Here is a 20,423-nt window from a genome sequence, read left to right as displayed (position 1 = left end):
AATTCTTGTGCAAGTGTACAAAGTGTGCAAATATAAGAATTGATGATGATTTGACACCAAAGGATAATCACACCAAATATTGATTGGATTTAGATTTTTCTTCTCCTCACTCACTTTGTATTTTGTAAATTGATAAAAATAAACAATTAAAGTATCGATTTTTGAAAGTATTCCTACTTTACAGCATTTCTTCACACCTGCCTAAATTTTTTGCACTGTACTGTACATATGTGGAAAATATATTCAGGTCCTGGTTTCTCTGCATTGCCAGCATAGGCTGTTGGTTCAGCTAAAGGATGCCAGTGGAAATACACACCGATCCATACACCAGGTTGCTATTGATTGTCAGTAACATTTTCCCATTTATAATGAAAAATTTCAGATTGCTGCTGTTTCTGCCAGTGCAGTCTGTCTGGGTCTTGTTTACTACTATCCCTGCTATGTTTGTGCATTTTTGTTTGCAGTCCAATGTATTGGGTTATAACAGTTCACTCACTCTGAGTCTATACGCTTACAACCAAACAGCTAACAGAGGAGGATGAGAGTTTGCTCTACTCTTCCAGGTATTGGTCCTAGGAGTACTGACACAGTGTATGCAAACTGGCTTATGGCCTCTCCATCCCCAACTGTAGCGTGCCATGTGTGGCTAAGATATCTAATCTTGTTAGTATGATACTAAAGCTAGCCATACACAGATCAAATTTCCTTCCCATCTCCTGCTGTATCAGCCTTAAATTTGATCTGTTGATGGTTCTGTCAGCACCACCTGGCTTGACAAACTTTAATTTCAAAATGAAAGGTGCTGGGTGAAAAATTGTCAGCTGAACAGGGACTAATTAGCTGCGGTCATTGTTCAGGTATTTTGACAGCCAGTGCCCAATAGATGGCAGGCTAGATTTGCTGTTTGGTGTAGAATCTGTTAGAAATCTACAGTATGTGTGTAGGTATAGTATAAACTCTAGGATGAGAAATCGAGAACAGAGAGACAATTCCCCTACTATTCTCCAAAGACAGGAAAATTGACGAGGTTAGTACTGATTGGACAAAATACACATTGAATAAAATAATTTTTTTTTAATTTATTCAAAGAGATAAAAAGAGGATATCCAAATACAGATAGGAACATCATTTTCAAAGTTCATACCAAAAAAGTATTTAAATACAGACTGTCTATAAGTGTGTGACTGATACTTAGTGTGCTCCAAGTTGGAGACAAAAGGTATAGTAGTGTCACAGGACATGTGATCCTCTACATGTTTTGCGGGGTTCTTCCGCTTCATCAAGAGGATAGTATCTGGAATGGAGTAACAAAATATACAGAATAATCAAGGAAACAAAGTCAGGAGTAAAGTATAATAGAGCATGGTTGATAGATGGGGAAGGGGGGGCTTTGCCTCTTACCCATAGACCAGCACACAGAGCCAAGGCACCTCTGACGTTCCCCTACGGAGGATATGGGGGAGAGGAAGGGAAGGGTAAAACCAGAGATGGGTTGGGGGGGAGGAAGGAGGAGGGGATGGTAAGTAAAGGGAGGAGGGGGGAGGAAAGGTAAACACAAGAAATGGGGAAAAAGGAGGAAGGAAGGTAGGGGGGAGGGTTATGAAAAGGAAAGAGGAAAACGGAGGGGGGGGGGCAGAAGGAGAAACAGGTCAGAAACTCCAATAGATATTTATAAATAGCTACCTGAACTACCTGAGTAAAATCATATAGAGCCAAGGGGGGAGAAGGAAAGCTCACAAGAGTGCATAGAAAGGTGCACTAGCCCCACATATTATCCAGAGAAGGGAAAGGTGGTTGGAAACAGTTGATGATGATTGAGCTGAGGTCAGCTCAAGTACTACTTGTGTCAGCTGCAGCTTGGGCCTTCCTGGCCCTTTGGCCGCGAGCTGTGCGCGCATGTGTGTGCATGATTCTTCGCACATGCGCACTGTGGAGGGTCAGACTCAGCGACATTTGTATTATATGTGGGGCTAGTGTACCGTTCTATGCGCCCTTGTAAGTTTTCCTTCTTCCTCTTGGCTCTATATGATTTTACTCGGCCAGTTCAGGTAGCCATTTAAAATCATATATGGGAGTTTCTGACCTGTTTCCCTTCTGTCCTTTTTCTCTTCCCTTCCTCCCTGTTTTTCCTTTCTCCTTTTTCCCCTTCTCTTGTGTTTCCCTTTCCTTCCCCTCCCTTCTCCCCTGTCCTGCCCTTAACCCCCTCATCCCCCCCCCATTCTCTTTCCCTCCCCTCCTCATTCCTCCCCCCCTTCCCCCTCTCTGGTTTTCATCTTCCCCTTTTCATTTCCCTGGACCTTGGTACCTTTCCTCTCCTTTCCTGCTTTCTCCCATGGTTTTCTTTTCCCCTTTCCCCTCACTTTCCCATCCCGCCTCTCCTTTTCATCCCTCTTTTCCTGCCATACATATGGAAAACTAGTTCTCGTGAGTTTGGTGACTATGAGAGAGTGATTACTGAGAGTGCCCATTTGCAACAACTTGAAATATACCGGGGATGATTGACTAAAACTGGAGAGTGCAAAATCTGGTGCAGCACTGCATAGAAATCAATCAGCTTCCAGGTTTTATCTTTAAAGCTTAATTGAAGAAGCTGAAGTTTGAAGCTGATTGGCGACCATGCACAGCTACACCAGATTCTGTGTGCTCCAGTTTTAGTAAATCCCCCCACAGTGTCTACTTATTTTAACCACTTCAGAACTTCTGCTTTTCTGGTCCCCCCCGTGTCACATTTGGCACCTTTCGGGGGGGGGGGGGAGCAGATATCTGTCTAATACAGGTATTTGCTCCCACTTCCGGCAATAGATCGCCGCAGATTCTGCAGTGATCTACGCCATGTCCAGCCCCTCCTCTGTCCCCTCTGCTGTCTTCTGGGAGACACACAGGTACCAGAAGACAGCAGAGACCAGTCAGAATGCTCAGTGCGACTCGCACATGCGCAGTAGGGAACCAGGCTGTGAAGCCGCAAGGCTTCACTTCCTGATTCTCTTACTGAAGATGCTGACGTCTGCACCTGGGAGCCGAGGGACAGATTGGCTTTGGGTGAGGACATTGCGGGCGCCTTGGACAAGTAAGTGTCCTAATAATAAAAGTCAGCAGCTGCAGTATTTGTAGCTGCTGACTTTTATTTTATTTTTTTTGGTGGAGCTTTAATAACCAGGCCATTTTTTTGCGATACAGCACTGCGTCGCTTTAACTGACAATCACGCGGTCGTGCGATAGGCGTATATTGATTGGTTTGTGCAAAAGTTATCGCATTGTAGAGTTGGGGGTTGTTTAGCTCTCATAGTAGATGCTTTTGCCAGTGATTCAAACCAGTCAGGAACTATATTTTAGGGCATGGTAGCTCATTTTTTTGAAAAAGGCAAATAAAAGTCCATAACGGTTTCCCACGCAAGGGTTTTTCTCCAGCAAATACACACAACAGAAAATGCTAGCCCACCTGGCTCTCTGTAGCAGTACTTATGCTCTTTATCCTGGACACACAGACCACTGGATCCTTCAGTGTGGACGGCTTTACTTTAGCGCCCACAGCTCCGCTCTGGCCTTAGTCATCAGGCCATTTCACTGCCTCTTGCAGTCACTCATGTTCTGGCTGCCTCCTGCAGCCCCTCTGACTTGAGACCTCCTGTCTCTTGGTGTGGAGCAGTCTCCAACTGGGAGCCCTGAGGTATTCCTATAAACTCACCTAAGCACACACCCTGCTGGTCATCTACAAAATCTGGTCACAGGGTTGGAGATCCCGTCCCACCCAAGACATTGTGGAATCTCCAAACTACAGAGCCCCATGACGAAATACCAAAACCTGGAGAAAGCTGTGAAAACAGTCTTTTCCAGTCCACACCTATGCTCTGCAGTCTTGCACAAGCAAATGTGCACACCCTGTGTCCCCCAAACTACCAATTTTACTGGGACAGCATCTCCTACTGTCACAGTATCCACAAACTATGGCATAGATTTAGGAACTTTAAATTTTTTTATTGTTTTTACTGGTAATGGCGGTGATCTGCAATTTTTAGTGGGACTGCGACATTGTGGCAGACAAATCTGACCCCAAATTACACTTTTTGGGGACCAGTGACATTATTACACTGATCAGTGCTATAAAAACGCAATGATCAATGTAAAAATTACACTGGCAGGGAAGTGGTTAACACTAAGGGGCAATTAAGGGGTTAAGTGTGTTCCCTGGGTGTGTTCTAACTGTAGGGGGGATGGTCTTACTGGAACATGACAGAGATCACTGTTCCCAATCACTGGGAATAGTAGACCTCTGTTATGTCATCTGGCAGAACGGGGAATTGCCTTGTTTACATAGGCAGTTTGCTGTTCTGCATCTCCTCACCGCAATCGCCCGCTATCCTCCATGCATGGACCAGTCCGCGCAGGAGAGCTGACCTGCCGCAATATATCTGCATGAGCTGGTCGGCAAGTGGTTAAGGTCATACTAGACATGCTTTAGTGCCAAAAGTCTCTTAGAAGAATAGAAATTTTGTTGTTACTTTCAAAATACTAATGATAAGGGTGCAAGCATGATTGTTTAGAGATAATTGGACTTTTTCTGTTAAAACTACACTTGATTGGTATTCTTGATAACCAAATGGATAGAAAAGAGATAAAACATTAATTAAAACAATCACAACTATTGTTTTCAACTCAAATGCTATCTAATTGAGTACATTTAAAATATATGTGTAATGCAGTAATTTAATATGTTAAACTATAATGAACAGCAATAGCTCAGTAAACACAAAAGGAGTGTATATGCTTTGTAATCAGCATATAGTGATAAGATGCTTACCCTATATCAGCACATACAGCATGTATGGTTCAAAAGATAAGTCAGTTCTAATTGGTGGTATGCAGTTTTCAGCCAATAGAAATGCATCTTGACCATTGTATATGGTATTCTAATGCCGCGTACACACGGTCGGACTTTTCGTCTACAAAAGTCCGACAGCCTGTCCGACAGACTTCCGACGTACCTTCGGCGGACTTGCGGCAGACTTTGTTACGAACGGACTTGCCTACACACGACCACACAAAAGTCCGACGGATTCGTACGTGATGACGTACACCGGACTAAAATAAGGAAGTTCATAGCCAGTAGCCAATAGCTGCCCTAGCATGGGTTTTTGTCCGTCGGACTAGCACACAGACGAGCGGATTTCAGGGTCCGTCGTACTTACGACGTAAAGATTTGAAGCATGTTTCAAATCTAAAGTCCGTCGGATTTGAGGCTAAAAAAGTCCGTTGAAAGTCCGGAGAAGCCCACACACGATCGGATTACCAGCCAGCTTTAGTCCGTCAGCGTCCGTTGGACTTTTGTAGACGAAAAGTCCGACCGTGTGTACGCGGCATAATGCTTTAAACTGGCAAGATTTTTAGTTTAACGTGGACCTCCCTTGAGTTGCCAAGCTGATCTAACGTGTACTACACCAACTCCCGATCATCACAATGAGTCTATCTGCTAGTGAGAAGGCTGCTGTGCTTTCCATAGTGGGAAAGATTGGATCTCAGGTCGGTGCTCTGGGCTCTGAGGCTTTGACCAGGTATGGTTCTTTTATTCTTGGTTATATGTTATATAAACAAATACAGTGTGCAATTTCAACTGGTTATTTAATGTAACAGCACAGGAGTTCTTAGGTTAATGTTACAAGTTAAACTTACAAACTTTTATTCATTACATGGGTTACGTCATTCTAGTTCTATGATCTATGTGTATAGTCTTTTTAAAAAGCTAAGATACTACTGATAGAATTTTAAAACCTGTCCCTACCCTACAAAACTAAAAATTAGTTATATGGGGAATAAAGTGTGCAATTTCAACTTAAACTTACAAACTTTTATTCATTACATGGGTTACGTCATGACTGCTGAAGAGCAATGGGCCTGGTACAAATTACATGTAACATACATGTATAGGAAAAACCTTCACCCTTACCCCTTCACCCCATTAAATTAACACGCTTACAACCATTAGGTTGGAAAGGGCAAGGCCACAGGTTTATTAAAATCCAACACATAACATGTGAGCACTTTTAAACCAGTGCCAGTCACGGCTGTACAGTGTGCACACAATTCCAAAGGGGCCTGTCCTTACCATAAGTGCTGGACAGGCTGCCTACTTCCGATTTCCATCAAGGGCATAGCCCATTACAGACACTTTTATGCTGGCAAGGTCAAGAAACCGCAGCAAGTAGTGACATACCATAGAAAAAAGGGGAGGGAGGATGGGCAGCTCTTCCAGCCACATTCCTTGAAAGACCCAGAATACCCTGGGAACAGAACTTTTCTGAGCTCAGGCCCAGCCCATCCCCCATAACAACCAATCCCTGGTGACCACTCAGCCACCTTGTCCTGCACCTGGCCATGCCCCCATCAGTCAAGGCTCTCTTTCCCTAGAGGGGGTTCAAGAGGCCTTCATTCTAGTTCTATGATCTATGTGTATAGTCTTTTAAAAAAGCTAAAATACTACTGATAGAATTTATAACCTGTCCCTACCCTACAAAACTAAAAATGTGTTTTCAGGGGAAGTCAAGCATCAATGAAAATTGAGAGATAGATGTAAGTCATGGGTGCTAAACCTGTGGCCCTCCAACTGTTGTGGAACTAAAAGTCCTATTATGCCTCCGGGAGTAATGTTTGTAACTATCAGTGCCTTGCAATGCCTCATGGGAACTGTAGTTCCACAAAAACTGGAGTGCCACAGGTTGAGCACCCATGGTGTAAGTCATTAATGATTGCTGCTACTGGTATTTTATATATCACACAATATGTACCATTTTGTGCAAATAGTTACCATCAAGGCATGAAACAAGGAAATCATTTTGTCTAAGGTCAATTTCTTAAAGGACAGCACCGTTCTTCTTCTGCTAGCTTTAACATCAGTGAAGGAATACAAATTTGATAACATTGCTTTCCTGGTGTCTATACAAACAATAGGAAAAATGTGCTTACTAAATGCTTACAGTTTAACAGGGAATTTGTTATTTCTATAACCTACATACCATATTAACCTCAGAAGCATAATATCAGGTCAGAAGTGTGTGTGGATAGATTTATTTCAAATCTTTTTTTTTTTTTTTTTTTTTTTTATGTTTAGGCTTCTCCTTAGCTTCCCCCAGACCAAAACTTATTTCACCCACTTTGACCTGACCCCTGGCTCTGCTCAGGGCCGGATTTGCCACAAGGCCACCGAAGCCAGGCCTCGGGGCGGAAGTGGTGCAGGGGCGGCGCCGCTCCTGCGGCGACTTCGCAGCCGCCCTCTCCCTTTCGGGCTGCCCGTTAAAGCGGGGTTCCACTCAAATTTTTAACTTAATCTTACCCCCTTCAATTAATTGCATAGATGTTCAAATGCTGCACGAACTTTTTTTTTATCTCTGTAATTAACTTTATATTGTACTGTGGAACTTCCTGTCTCTCCTCCCATGGGAGTAGGCGTGTTTATTGCCTTTCCCCGGCGCCGCACTGTCTCCTGGGAGATTAGTGTCAGGCTTCCCAAGATTCAGTGTGGAAACAATGATCATGTGCATGAACAAGCTGTGAATGAACAGCATTCACTGCATCCAGGAAATCAATGCTTGTGGGCTTCACATGCCCACAAGCAAGATGGAAACAGCCAGCATCACATTTTTTAAGTTATTCTTCAGTACGAAAACAGACAGAGGAGGAAATATTACACCCAAACTGTGAGTATTATTTTGGGATTAGTAAAGTGTCTCAATGACCTAAAAAAAAAAAAAAAGATTGGTCGCCGGACTCCCGCTTTAATGTTCAATAGGGGCACTGGTGCCCGTAGAAAAGATGGCCGCGAGCCGCCTACTACTGCGCATGCGCCGTTCCGAAGCCGGCCGGGCTCGGGAAAGCTCGTACGTGCTCGGCCGGGCGGCGCATGCGCAGTAGCGTGATTGCGCCACCTGGTGCCATTTTTGAAAAGAAATGTCTCCAACCTGTGTGTCGCGGCACCTCTGCTGCTGGGCCGCGGAGGAGACAAGTAATGTCAGCAGGGTGGCGGCAGGGGAGAGAGATGACACCTCTCATTGCCCGCACCGCTGTTCCACCCTCCTCCATCTGGTGGCAGCCAGGCAGCTTGGCAAGTGACATCCCCATCTGGTTGCAGCGTAGCAAGTGACATCTCTATCTGGTGGCAGCTTGGCAAGTGACATCCCCATCTGGTGGCAGCGTGGCAAGTGACATCTCTATCTGGTGGCAGCTTGGCAAGTGACATCCCCATCTGGTGGCAGCGTGGCAAGTGACATCTCTATCGGGTGGCAGGCATAGTGGCAAGTGACATGCTCAGGGCTCCCAATGATTCTGCATTATGATGACTTGAACTATTTCATTTTATATTACAATGTAATGATAGAAATAATGCGTTTCAATCATCCTGACACCATACCAACCATGGTGCCAGGGATGATTGAAGCACTAACGCCAGCCATTGCCCTAAAAAATTGCCCGCGAAAAATCCTTACCCTTCGCAGGGGCGGCATTGAAGAACCCGGCCTTGGGGCGGCAAAGGGAGTAAATCTGGGCCTGGCTCTGCTGACCTCAACACACATGGTGGAAAGATTATTAATGCTCTTGCAGGTGCAGCCAATCATCTGGATGACCTTGCTGGCAACCTGTCCTCCCTCAGTGACCTGCATGCCTACAACCTAAGAGTGGATCCAGGAAACTTTGCTGTAAGTACTACTGAATATTTCTATACAATAATGAGATAACTTTATTCAGGTGAACAAAATGCATTGCGTTTTAAATGTGTTTACAGCATTATATAGTATTGAAACTCAGGTGGGCATTTAGGTAACCAATATACTGTAAATTTTGTGTCAGTCTTTAGAAAAGTTATCATGACAAACATAAAGGCTGTTATGGCCGACCTATTTACAAATACTAGCTTCTGGTCTATCATGATTACTCCCTACATTCAAGTTTTTTTCAGAGTCAATAAAAAGTGAAGTCAAAACTCTTGATATGCATATTTGTTTTGGGTCACTAACTTGGAAGGTATTGAAGCCAGAGAGTAACCATTATAGGCAGGTAAGGTATGGTAGTATTGTATCCCTGGATTTGGAGAAGAGCACCTTCCACCAGTTACTTTCATTGGGTACCTTTTAAAAGAAGCAGTTTGCTCTGTAACCTTTAAAGGAGAAGTCCAGCCTGAGCTCATTTGGTTGGGCTTCTCCTATGGGTCACAGGAGTGCAACTCGTTTTGCACTCCTGTGACCCATTTTCAGCAGAGACCGGTCTGAAGTCTGCTCTCTGCTGATGTCATACAGATCAGTCCAGGCACCACATCAGCCTAACTCTGGGAGTCTGGATCTGCCAGGTGCCTGGACTGATGGCTGTCTCAGCCGCTCAGTGAGCCGCTGAGACGGCCACTCCCCGCCCCTCCACAACTCAGCGCTTCAGTGAGCATGGAGGAGCAGAACAGGAGAGCTGCTGATAGACAGGCAGCAGCTCTCTGCTCAGGGAGCTGAGAGAACCGAGCCATCAGCGATGTTCAATCGCTCGGTTCTCAGTGAAGAGGCGCCAGGGGACAGATGCAGCATCGGATCGATGCTGCATCCACCTAGGTAAGTATAATTCTACAATAACCACCAAACCCATACTTCTCTTTTAAAGTGGTTGTAAACCCTTTACAACCACTTTACCTACAGGTAAGCCTAGATTAAGGCTTACCTGTAGGTGCTGGTAATATCTCCTAAACCTACACGGTTTAGGAGATATTTACAATTCCCCACATGATGAGTTGTTCTGCGCATGCGCTGATGTATTCGGCGTATGTGCACTTTAGAAAGGGCACGCTGTGCCGTTTCTAGCTGGGGTCATGCCGTGACTAGCGGCTCCCGCGCACGTGCGAAGATGGATGCTTCTAGGGGTGAAGATGGACGCTTCCAGCCAGCGGGGACATCGGAGACATTGCAGGCTTCTTTGTCAGGTAGGTGACACATAATGGGCTACTATGCGATGCATAGTAGGCCATTATGCTTTACCTTTGCAGGGAAACAAAGAGGAAGTAAAACCCATCAGGGTTTTAAGAGTACATTAAATATAAAAATGTAATTTCAAAAAGCAGTTTGAAAATTACTGTCCTTATTAAATAATACAAGTGTGTCTATATACACAGAAATAATATATCCTCTATTTCTCTTTGCAGCTGCTGTCTCACACTATCCAGGTGGTCTTGGCATCTCACTTCCCAGGTGATTTCACTCCTGAAGTTCAGGCTGCCTTTGACAAATTCCTTGCTCTAGTCTCTGCAGTCCTCACCTCCAAGTACAGCTAAATCCACCCTGTATAACAGGCTACATCAGAAATTACAGCAAGTAAAATAACGTGCAATGAAGTGTTCTCTGGGCCCATTTCAGTTACAACCAACCAAAAATATTTTTCATTTCTGCCTCAACTGTATTATTATCTTTTTGTTTTTTGATGGTTTGATATTAATGTATTCAATTGCTGTATCTCTTTAAAAAAAATCAAACCAGGGGCTTACCATTACTAACTCAGCCTCAGACAAAAAATTTGTGCTTGGGGAAATCTCCCTCTCTCCCTGATAGGAAGGGTGAACTTACTTAAAGGAGAAGTCTAGTCAAAGCTCGTTTGGCTGGGCTTCTCCTATGGATCACAGGAGTGCAATTCATTTTGCACTCCTGTGACCCATTTTCACCAGAGAGCGGACTTCAGTCACAGAGAGCGGACGTCACAGAAACCAGTCTGATTGGACTGACACCCGGGCTGACTCACTGACTGGACTGACACCCGTCTCAGGCTCTCAGCAAACCACTGAGAGGCTGAGATGGGTGCTCCCCATCCCTCCACAGCTCATCGCTCTAGTGAGCGAGGAGGGAGCAGAGCGGAGAGCTGCTGATTGACAGTCAGCAGCTCCCTGCTCGGGAGCCGTGAAAACCAGGCCATCAGCAGTGTTCGATTGCTCGGTTCTGAATGTTGAGGCATCGGGGGACAGATGCAGCATCAGAGAGATGCTGCATCCACCTAGATAAGTATGAAACTGAAAAAAAAAATCCCTTACTTCTCTTTTAAAATTAAGCTTCTACCCCTCCTGTATACATGGAGGAATTGGCCTGTTTGGATTCCTAAATCTTTTTTCAAATCCATTCATGTTTTAGTATCAGAAATTTTATGGCAGGGGAATGTGGCTAGACTTAAGCTTGGGATGTTACAATAGCCTTAGAAAGAGGGGGGCCTAGCTGTGCCCAAATTTTACAAATACTTCTTGGTGGGACAGTTGGTGATAATCACAGGTGGCTCACTGGTCCATATGATGATGCTGCGGTTGCCCTTAAGGTGGCGCTCGTGGGTTTCTATGAAGAGTTGGCCCATTTGGTATTTAGGGGGCCCAGATCACCCTATGTCTTAAGTACTTCTATGAGGTCAGTGTTACGTGCTTGGATGGTTGCCCATGGTGAGAAATGGGGTCCTTTCGCCTCATGCCCCTTTGTGGAGAAATCCCAATCTGCCCCAATTTTTTGCCTTTAAAGAGCCAGTGGTCTGGATGAAATTTGGGATGAAAAAGATTGATGATGTCACCACAAATGGGCAGCTGAAGTCTTTTAATGAACTGAAGTCTCTACATCAGTTGCCAAATACCCACTTTTTTTGCTATATACAGCTAAGACACGCATACCAAACACAGTTTAAACAGGTAAGGGTTTCATTCTCAGGGTCTGCCCTTAAATCCATGCTAAGGGAGGATGATCTCCAAAGCCCCTATTTACTATCTATAAGTTCCTTTTCCCTGAGACTGTTCAGCTCATGAGTGTGTGTAGAGCTAAGTGGGAGTCGGTGGTCCCTGGTTTGGACACAGAAGATTGGGAGGATGACTGTTTTGCACATTTTACCAGACTAATCTCGGCTCGTAACCAACTGATCCACTACAAATTTCTGCATCATATATACATGACCCCGGCAAAGATAGCTATAATTTTTGGTTCAGTCACCTCTTCTTGCTGGGGTTGTTCTGAAAGGGGGGCTGACTGTATGCATATCTTCTGGGATTGTCCTGGTATACAGAAATACTGGATGGATATTTTAATGTGTGTACAGAAGGTGACAACTATCTCTTTAAGTACTTCTGTAAGGCTTTGCCTGCTCGGGTTGGTGGATGATTTGACCCCTACAGCTATGCAGACCTTACTTACTCTATTATTTTTTCATGATAGGAAACACATAGTTCTGTCTTGGAAGAGTTCTACTCCTCCATTGGTAGAGTCCTGGAAGGTTTCAGTGAATAGAGCACTACCCTTTTATAAAGCTACATATCTGAACAGGGGGGTGCTTCTCAAATTTGATAAGGTCTGGGGTGGATGGATGGCCTCACCTCTCACTATAACAGACTAGTTTTAACCTTTTGTTAATGTTATTCTTTCTGTTCTATGAGACAAGGTGGGTTGGTGGGATTTCAGTAAAATTGTATGGTGAGACACACAAATTATATTCTCTGGAGAGTGTTGGTAGTTTTTTCACATGGATCCTTGTGCTTTTGGTTAATTATGGGGGGCGTTTGTGTCTCTTCTGAGAAGGCGGTGTGAGTCAGGTTGGCAAGCTTCACAGGCAATGTTCATGTACAATGTTATGTACTTCTTTTTTGTATACTATATGTTTTGTCTTGTTTTTTGAGATGGCTTATCTTGAAAACTTTAAAAAATAATTTTCTAAAAAAAAAAAAAAAAATCAAACCAGGTTTTGGGCTAACAAAAAAAAAGACTCTCAATATATCATTTGTTTAATCAAATATTTAGAGTTAACATGGATTTTCATGACTGACATTTATTTGGCACAATTTAGTAAAACTTAACAGCACCACAAGCATTCATCTACAAATTTAAATTAACTACAGTGTACATATAGCCAAAACTTCTTTCTTCTAGTTTTTGAATACACTAGGGAGGTTATAAATAATGAAACACATTATCAACAGGACATAAATATGGGAAATGCAGACATAAAACAAAAAGAAATGTATAAAGGTTTTGAACCTTCCCTATTCGATACAAAATAAAACATGGCTATATGTACACTTTAATGGTAAAATAGGCAGTATAAAATATATATAGAGTAATATGCATTTCCATCCAATTCAAACACAATTACTAAAACTAAATGATGATATAAGGCGAAACCTGAACAATCCAATCAAATGGTATTAAATCAGGCAAACCCTTGCACTACATAGTTGATGGTAGATATGAAAGAGGTAGTTCAATCAGAATATACAGTGTATGGTCAGCCTTACTATACTCTACAACCTTTGGTCGAAGGTTTCAAATTGACCTGTTCCCTACTGTTAATTAAAAAAACAAAAAAAAAACTACTTATTTTGGCTTTGTGTCCCACACATATAGTACTCTGCAAACGTTTTAGGCAGGTGTGGAAGAAAATGCTGTCAATGAATAATGCTTTCAGAAATAGAAGTGTTAATAGTTTAGTTTTATCAATTAACAAAATGGAAAGTAAATAAACATAAGAGAAATCCCAAATCATATCAATATTTGGAGTGACTACCTTTTGCCTTCAAAACCGCATAAATTCTTGTGCAAATTGACTATGTTAGTACCGATTGGACAAAATACACATTGAATAAAATAAAGTTTTTTTATTTATTCAAAGAGATAAAAAGAGAATATCCAAATACAGATAGGAACATAATTTCCAAAGTTCATACCAAAACAGTATTTAAAATACAGACTGTCTATACATGTGTGCCACTGATAATTAGTGTGCTCCAAGGTGGAGACAAAAGGTATAGTGGATCCTCACAGGACATGTGATCCCCTACATGTTTTGCGGGGTTCTACCGCTTCATCAGGAGGGTAGTATCTGGAACGGAGTAACAAAATATACATAATAATCAAGGAAACAAAGACAGGAGTAAAGTATAATAAGCATGGTTTATAGATGAGGAAGGGGGAGCGCTGCCGTTTACCTATAGACCAGCACACAGAGCCAAGGCTGAGGCACCTCTGACGTTCCCCTACGTCAGATATGGGGGACATGTAAAAGTGGATAAACTTATCCTCTGTAGCAATTAAACAAAAATATAGGGGAGGGGGGAGGGGAAAGGGGAAAAGAAAACAGTGGGAGATACCAGGAAAGGGGAGGAAAGAAACCTAGGTCCAGGCAATTGAAAAGGAAAAGGGGAAATATTGTTAAAGGAAAAACCATGGGAGAATCAAAGAAAGGGGAGAAAAGGTACCAAGATCCAGGGAAGTGAAAAGGAAAGGGCAAACCGGGGGGGGGGGGAGTGAAACACAAAGAATGGGGGAAAAGGATGAAGGAAGGGAGGCGGGACGGTTATGAAAAAGGAAGGGAAAGAGGAAAACAGGGGGGGAGAAAAAGGGCAGAAGGGGAAACAGGTCAGAAACTCCAATAGATATTTATAACTAGCTATCTTAACTGGCCGAGTAAAATCATATAGAGCCAAGGAGGGAGAAGGAAACTCACAAGGGTGCAATGTAAGGTACACTACCCCATATATTATCCAGAGAAGAGAAAGGTGGCTAGGAACAGTTCATGATTAGGGATGAGCTTCGCGTTCGAGTCAAACCCATGTTCGACTCGAACATCGGCTGTTCGATCGTTCACCGAATTGCGAACGTTATGGGCCGTTCGCGCCAAATTCGTGTGGCACGTCACGGCCCATAATTCACTGCGGCATCGCAGTGCATTGCTGGCTGATGATTGGCCAAGCATGCACTATGACCCTTATGCTTGGCCAATCACAGCGCCGTCAGTAGAGAGAGCTGTAATTGGCCAAAGCCATGGTGGCTTTGGCCAATTATGGCTCAGGGGGTTTAGAACACGCCCCACACTATATAAGGCAGCCTGCACGGCGGCCCTGTGTAGTGTGTTCCATATATAGACAGAGAGACAGTGTCATTTCATTTGAGTTAGCTAGATTAGGCAGGACAATCAGTGAGTTAGCTGCACTTACAGTGTATTGTGTATATATATGTGTCACGGAAAGTCCCACACTCTGCTTGAGTGCTTCCGTCATATACCACTTCCTCCCAGTCTATATACAGATATCAGATATTCCAACCTCTCTGAGCACAAAACAAGGCGACACTTGCTTGTTGCTAACATGAACTCACTTTATTCAGAACCAGAATACAGTCTTATATACAGGAGAAGATGAGGTTCCACCCTCCTGCTCATATTACTCTAACAATACAAACGTAACCTAATTAACCTAATTAACATGAGCTAATTAACTAGTCCTTTATACAGCCTAGGTGACTGAGACATGACCTTTTGCCCAGACTGAGTTAATTATCACAGGACATTTTCTCACAATAGCAGCAGCTCCAATAGGAGTCGTCCCGTCTCCTACATTGTATAGAGGACAATGTGATCAGCTCATTCAATTAACATAAACACAGGTAGTTGGAGTTGATGACACCAGCATCTCCTCACAGGATGTGTCCCAACAGTATGAATCAGTCTTATCAGCAGGGGGCTGCTGGAGGAATCCCCCCTCCCTCTTCAGGGACACAAATCCCAAATGACCACAGCAAGGAGTCCCCAACAGAATCAAACAACATACAATATATAGATATATACACGACTGAGTCCGATTAGTACAGTTCAGACTGGATTTCTAATTCACCTCACAAAGAGTATTGTTCCATTGAAAATCCAGGGCCCATATTCAAAAGGCAAGAGGCTAGCATTCAGTCCTCTCCAACAGCCTCTGTCCCGGCTAGGTCTGTCACATTTCTCCCCTTTCGGCAGGAGACTAACACAGGAGGAGACCCCAGATGGGTTGACTCCAAAGTTAGTCCATAGTTCCAGTCCTCTAATGCTGGTATCCTCACAGTACCCCAAACAAATTGTTTCAAACAGAGTATTACTCACCCAGCCAACCTCTGCCTCTCTCAGAGAACATATCCGCCGCTGGGGAGAGGCCGGGACTGGCCCTTCTCCCTGGAGTCCTTTCTGCCACTGGAGAGAAGACAGGGGGACTGGGCTCACTCCATCCTGCTGTTGGGGATCTAGGCCGACTGAATCCCTGGGGTATACAGGTGGGGACTGAAGCCCCATCCACAGACACCAGATCAAGCTACAGTTGTGAGGTGATGACTGCATTCTCTCCTTGGATCCTGATCTGCAGCTCATGATAGACTGCCACCTCCTCACCTTGGGCCTCCACAATTGCTGCAGGTGTGGGGCAGAGGTCTTAGACCCTCTGTCCGGTTGCCAGCACTTCTACTGGGGGTTTGCCAGGTGGTTCCTCCTCTACAGAAACATCTATTAAATCCCCAGTCTCTGGAATTGGTAAAAGTGTGGGACAGAGATCTTGGACCCTCTGTGCAGTTACCAGATATTCAGCTGGAGAAGTTTGTTTTAACTCCATAGATGCTGCTGGCAGAAAATCACATGTCCCTGTCAGTGTTGTGGGAGAAAGGCCGACTACCTCTTCTCTCAAGAAGGCCAAAGCCACTGTTGGTGCTGAGCAGAGCACAGTGAACTTTGACCCTGATAGCAGCTCTTCTGCTGGAGGCTCATCAGGTTGTTCTTCCTCAGCAGAAAAGTCTATCAAATCCCATGTCTCTGCAACTGATGTCTGGGGATATAGGTTCACCATCTCCTGTCCATGGAACCCAGAAGATGTTATCATTGCTGGGCAGAGGTTAGCAGAGCTCTGCCCTGTTGTCAGCATTTCAGGTTTGGGGATGGCAATCTCTGGATTTTCCACTGCCGATTCTCTGGCATGCTGCTGAACGTGTTCTAGCAGTTTCCTGTATGCCCTTTCCAGATGCTGTTCCTTCCTTAGCAAATGGTCCAGATCAGGTTTGAGCTCTGAGACCCCTGCAAGACCGAGCATAGCCTCTCTATATTCTCATAGGTCCTCAAGGTCAGGTTCCCCTTCATCGCCAAACATAAAATGATCTGTAAGGCTCTCCCACAGCAATCCAGGGCCTCCAAAGTCATATCCCTCTGGAGAGCATTCTGTTGTCTCCCCTAAATATCCCTCCTCTGCGTGCCATTGCAGAGCCCGATAACTATTGTCCAGCTCTATCTCCTGCTGGATCAGCCTGTCCAACTCAGTCACCCATTTCTCCTGGGGCCGCTCACCCAGGAATGCCATCCGCAATGCCCGTTGGTCACTGGCCCGTTGCTCTTGGGTTGGAAAGCACTTGCCCTGTTTTATACCAGCGAGCTGGAGGGCTCCAGTCCAGCGCTCCACCCAAATTTGCTGCCTAAGCTCCAGGTATTCATCCTCAGACACAGTCCTGGTGTATGTTGAAAGGATGATTCGCAGCAGCCCCGGGAACTCTGATGCCAGGTCCATATCTCTGCTGGGGTGACTGAAGTCTGCTATCCTGATCTTGGATCCAGGTGGAGGTTTCGATTTCCCAGGCTGCCGGGAGCTTTCCCGCTGCTTGCCACCAATGTCACGGAACGTCCCACACTCCGCTTGAGTGCTTCCGTCATATACCACTTCCTCCCAGTCTGTATACAGATATCAGATATTCCAACCTCTCTGAGCACAAAACAAGGCGACACTTGCTTGTTGCTAACATGAACTCACTTTATTCAGAACCAGAATACAGTCTTATATACAGGAGAAGATGAGGTTCCACCCTTCTGCTCATATTACTCTAACAATACAAACGTAACCTAATTAACCTAATTAACATGAGCTAATTAACTAGTCCTTTATACAGCCTAGGTGACTGAGACATGACCTTTTGCCCAGACTGAGTTAATTATCACAGGACATTTTCTCACAATAGCAGCAGCTCCAATAGGAGTCGTCCCGTCTCCTACATTGTATAGAGGACAATGTGATCAGCTCATTCAATTAACATAAACACAGGTAGTTGGAGTTGATGACACAAGCATCTCCACACAGGATGTGTCCCAACAGTATGAATCAGTCTTATCAGCAGGGGGCTGCTGGAGGAATCCCCCCTCCCTCTTCAGGGACACAAATCCCAAATGACCACAGCAAGGAGTCCCCAACAGAATCAAACAACATACAATATATAGATATATACACGACTGAGTCCGATTAGTACAGTTCAGACTGGATTTCTAATTCACCTCACAAAGAGTATTGTTCCATTGAAAATCCAGGGCCCATAATCAAAAGGCAAGAGGCTAGCATTCAGTCCTCTCCAACAGCCTCTGTCCGGGCTAGGTCTGTCACATTTCTCCCCTTTCGGCAGGAGACTAACACAGGAGGAGACCCCAGACGGGTTGACTCCAAAGTTAGTCCATACTTCCAGTCCTCTAATGCTGGTATCCTCACAGTACCCCAAACAAATTGTTTCAAACAGAGTATTACTCACCCAGCCAACCTCTGCCTCTCTCAGAGAACATATCCGCCGCTGGGGAGAGGCCGGGACTGGCCCTTCTCCCTGGAGTCCTTTCTGCCACTGGAGAGAAGACAGGGGGACTGGGCTCACTCCATCCTGCTGTTGGGGATCTGGGCCGACTGAATCCCTGGGGTATACAGGTGGGGGCTGAAGCCCCATCCACAGACACCAGATCAAGCTGCAGTTGTGAGGTGATGACTGCATTCTCTCCTTGGATCCTGATCTGCAGCTCATGATAGACTGCCACCTCCTCACCTTGGGCCTCCACAATTGCTGCAGGTGTGGGGCAGAGGTCTTAGACCCTCTGTCCGGTTGCCAGCACTTCTGCTGGGGGTTTGCCAGGTGGTTCCTCCTCTACAGAAACATCTATTAAATCCCCAGTCTCTGGAATTGGTAAAAGTGTGGGACAGAGATCTTGGACCCTCTGTGCAGTTACCAGATATTCAGCTGGAGAAGTTTGTTTTAACTCCATAGATGCTGCTGGCAGAAAATCACATGTCCCTGTCAGTGTTGTGGGAGAAAGGCCGACTACCTCTTCTCTCAAGAAGGCCGAAGCCACTGTTGGTGCTGAGCAGAGCACAGTGAACTTTGGCCCTGATAGCAGCTCTTCTGCTGGAGGCTCATCAGGTTGTTCTTCCTCAGCAGAAAAGTCTATCAAATCCCATATCTCTGCAACTGATGTCTGGGGATATAGGTTCACCATCTCCTGTCCATGGAACCCAGAAGATGTTATCATTGCTGGGCAGAGGTTAGCAGAGCTCTGCCCTGTTGTCAGCATTTCAGGTTTGGGGATGGCAATCTCCGGATTTTCCACTGCCGATTCTCTGGCATGCTGCTGAACGTGTTCTAGCAGTTTTCTGTATGCCCTTTCCAGATGCTGTTCCTTCCTTAGCAAATGGTCCAGATCAGGTTTGAGCTCTGAGACCCCTGCAAGACCGAGCATAGCCTCTCTATATTCTCATAGGTCCTCAAGGTCAGGTTCCCCTTCATCGCCAAACATAAAATTATCTGTAATGCTCTCCAACAGCAATCCAGGGCCTCCAAAGTCATATCCCTCTGGAGAGCATTCTGTTGTCTCCCCTAAATATCCCTCCTCTGCGTGCCATTGCAGAGCCCGATAACTATTGTCCAGCTCTATCTCCTGCTGGATCAGCCTGTCCAACTCAGTCACCCATTTCTCCTGGGGCCGCTCTCCCAGGAATGCCATCCGCAATGCCCGTTGGTCACTGGCCCGTTGCTCTTGGGTTGGAAAGCACTTGCCCTGTTTTATACCAGCGAGCTGGAGGGCTCCAGTCCAGAGCTCCACCCAAATTTGCTGCCTAAGCTCCAGGTATTCATCCTCAGACACAGTCCTGGTGTATGTTGAAAGGATGATTCGCAGCAGCCCCGGGAACTCTGATGCCAGGTCCATATCTCTGCCGGGGTGACTGAAGTCTGCTATCCTGATCTTGGATCCAGGTGGAGGTTTCGATTTCCCAGGCTGCTGGGAGCTTTCCCGCTGCTTGCCACCAATGTCACGGAACGTCCCACACTCCGCTTGAATGCTTCCGTCATATACCACTTCCTCCCAGTCTGTATACAGATATCAGATATTCCAACCTCTCTGAGCACAAAACAAGGCGACACTTGCTTGTTGCTAACATGAACTCACTTTATTCAGAACCAGAATACAGTCTTATATACAGGAGAAGATGAGGTTCCACCCTCCTGCTCATATTACTCTAACAATACAAACGTAACCTAATCAACCTAATTAACATGAGCTAATTAACTAGTCCTTTATACAGCCTAGGTGACTGAGACATGACCTTTTGCCCAGACTGAGTTAATTATCACAGGACATTTTCTCACAATAGCAGCAGCTCCAATAGGAGTCGTCCCGTCTCCTACATTGTATAGAGGACAATGTGATCAGCTCATTCAATTAACATAAACACAGGTAGTTGGAGTTGATGACACAAGCATCTCCACACAGGATGTGTCCCAACAGTATGAATCAGTCTTATCAGCAGGGGGCTGCTGGAGGAATCCCCCCTCCCTCTTCAGGGACACAAATCCCAAATGACCACAGCA

General features: G+C 45.0%; 2 protein-coding genes across 2 annotated transcripts in view; one reads left to right on the top strand and one right to left on the bottom strand.

The window, feature by feature from the left end:
• RALYL (RALY RNA binding protein like) overlaps window positions 1-20,423 on the bottom strand; it is a 1,862,755-nt gene that overhangs the window by 859,911 nt on the left and 982,421 nt on the right. The window lies entirely within an intron of this gene.
• Window positions 5,404-10,377, top strand: LOC141146069 (hemoglobin subunit alpha-3-like). Its single transcript, XM_073632830.1, has 4 exons — window positions 5,404-5,549; window positions 7,103-7,173; window positions 8,521-8,684; window positions 10,163-10,377. Exons 1-4 carry the CDS (start codon window positions 5,455-5,457, stop codon window positions 10,289-10,291), a joined length of 459 nt encoding a protein of 152 aa, XP_073488931.1. The 5' UTR covers window positions 5,404-5,454; the 3' UTR covers window positions 10,292-10,377.

Source organism: Aquarana catesbeiana, linkage group LG05, assembly GCF_042186555.1.
Source record: "Aquarana catesbeiana isolate 2022-GZ linkage group LG05, ASM4218655v1, whole genome shotgun sequence".
NCBI classification, from domain to species: domain Eukaryota; kingdom Metazoa; phylum Chordata; class Amphibia; order Anura; family Ranidae; genus Aquarana; species Aquarana catesbeiana.
This window is presented reverse-complemented; position numbering and strand designations above follow the sequence as displayed.

Excerpts from the sequence above, each read along its gene's own strand:
- LOC141146069 (XM_073632830.1), top strand. The coding sequence starts at position 5,455 with ATGAGTCTATCTGCTAGTGAGAAGGCTGCTGTGCTTTCCATAGTGGGA. Across the intron at positions 7,174-8,520 it reads GACCCCTGGCTCTGCTCAGG|GGAGTAAATCTGGGCCTGGC; the intron begins GCCGGATTTGCC and ends GGGGCGGCAAAG. Across the intron at positions 8,685-10,162 it reads TGGATCCAGGAAACTTTGCT|CTGCTGTCTCACACTATCCA; the intron begins GTAAGTACTACT and ends TTCTCTTTGCAG.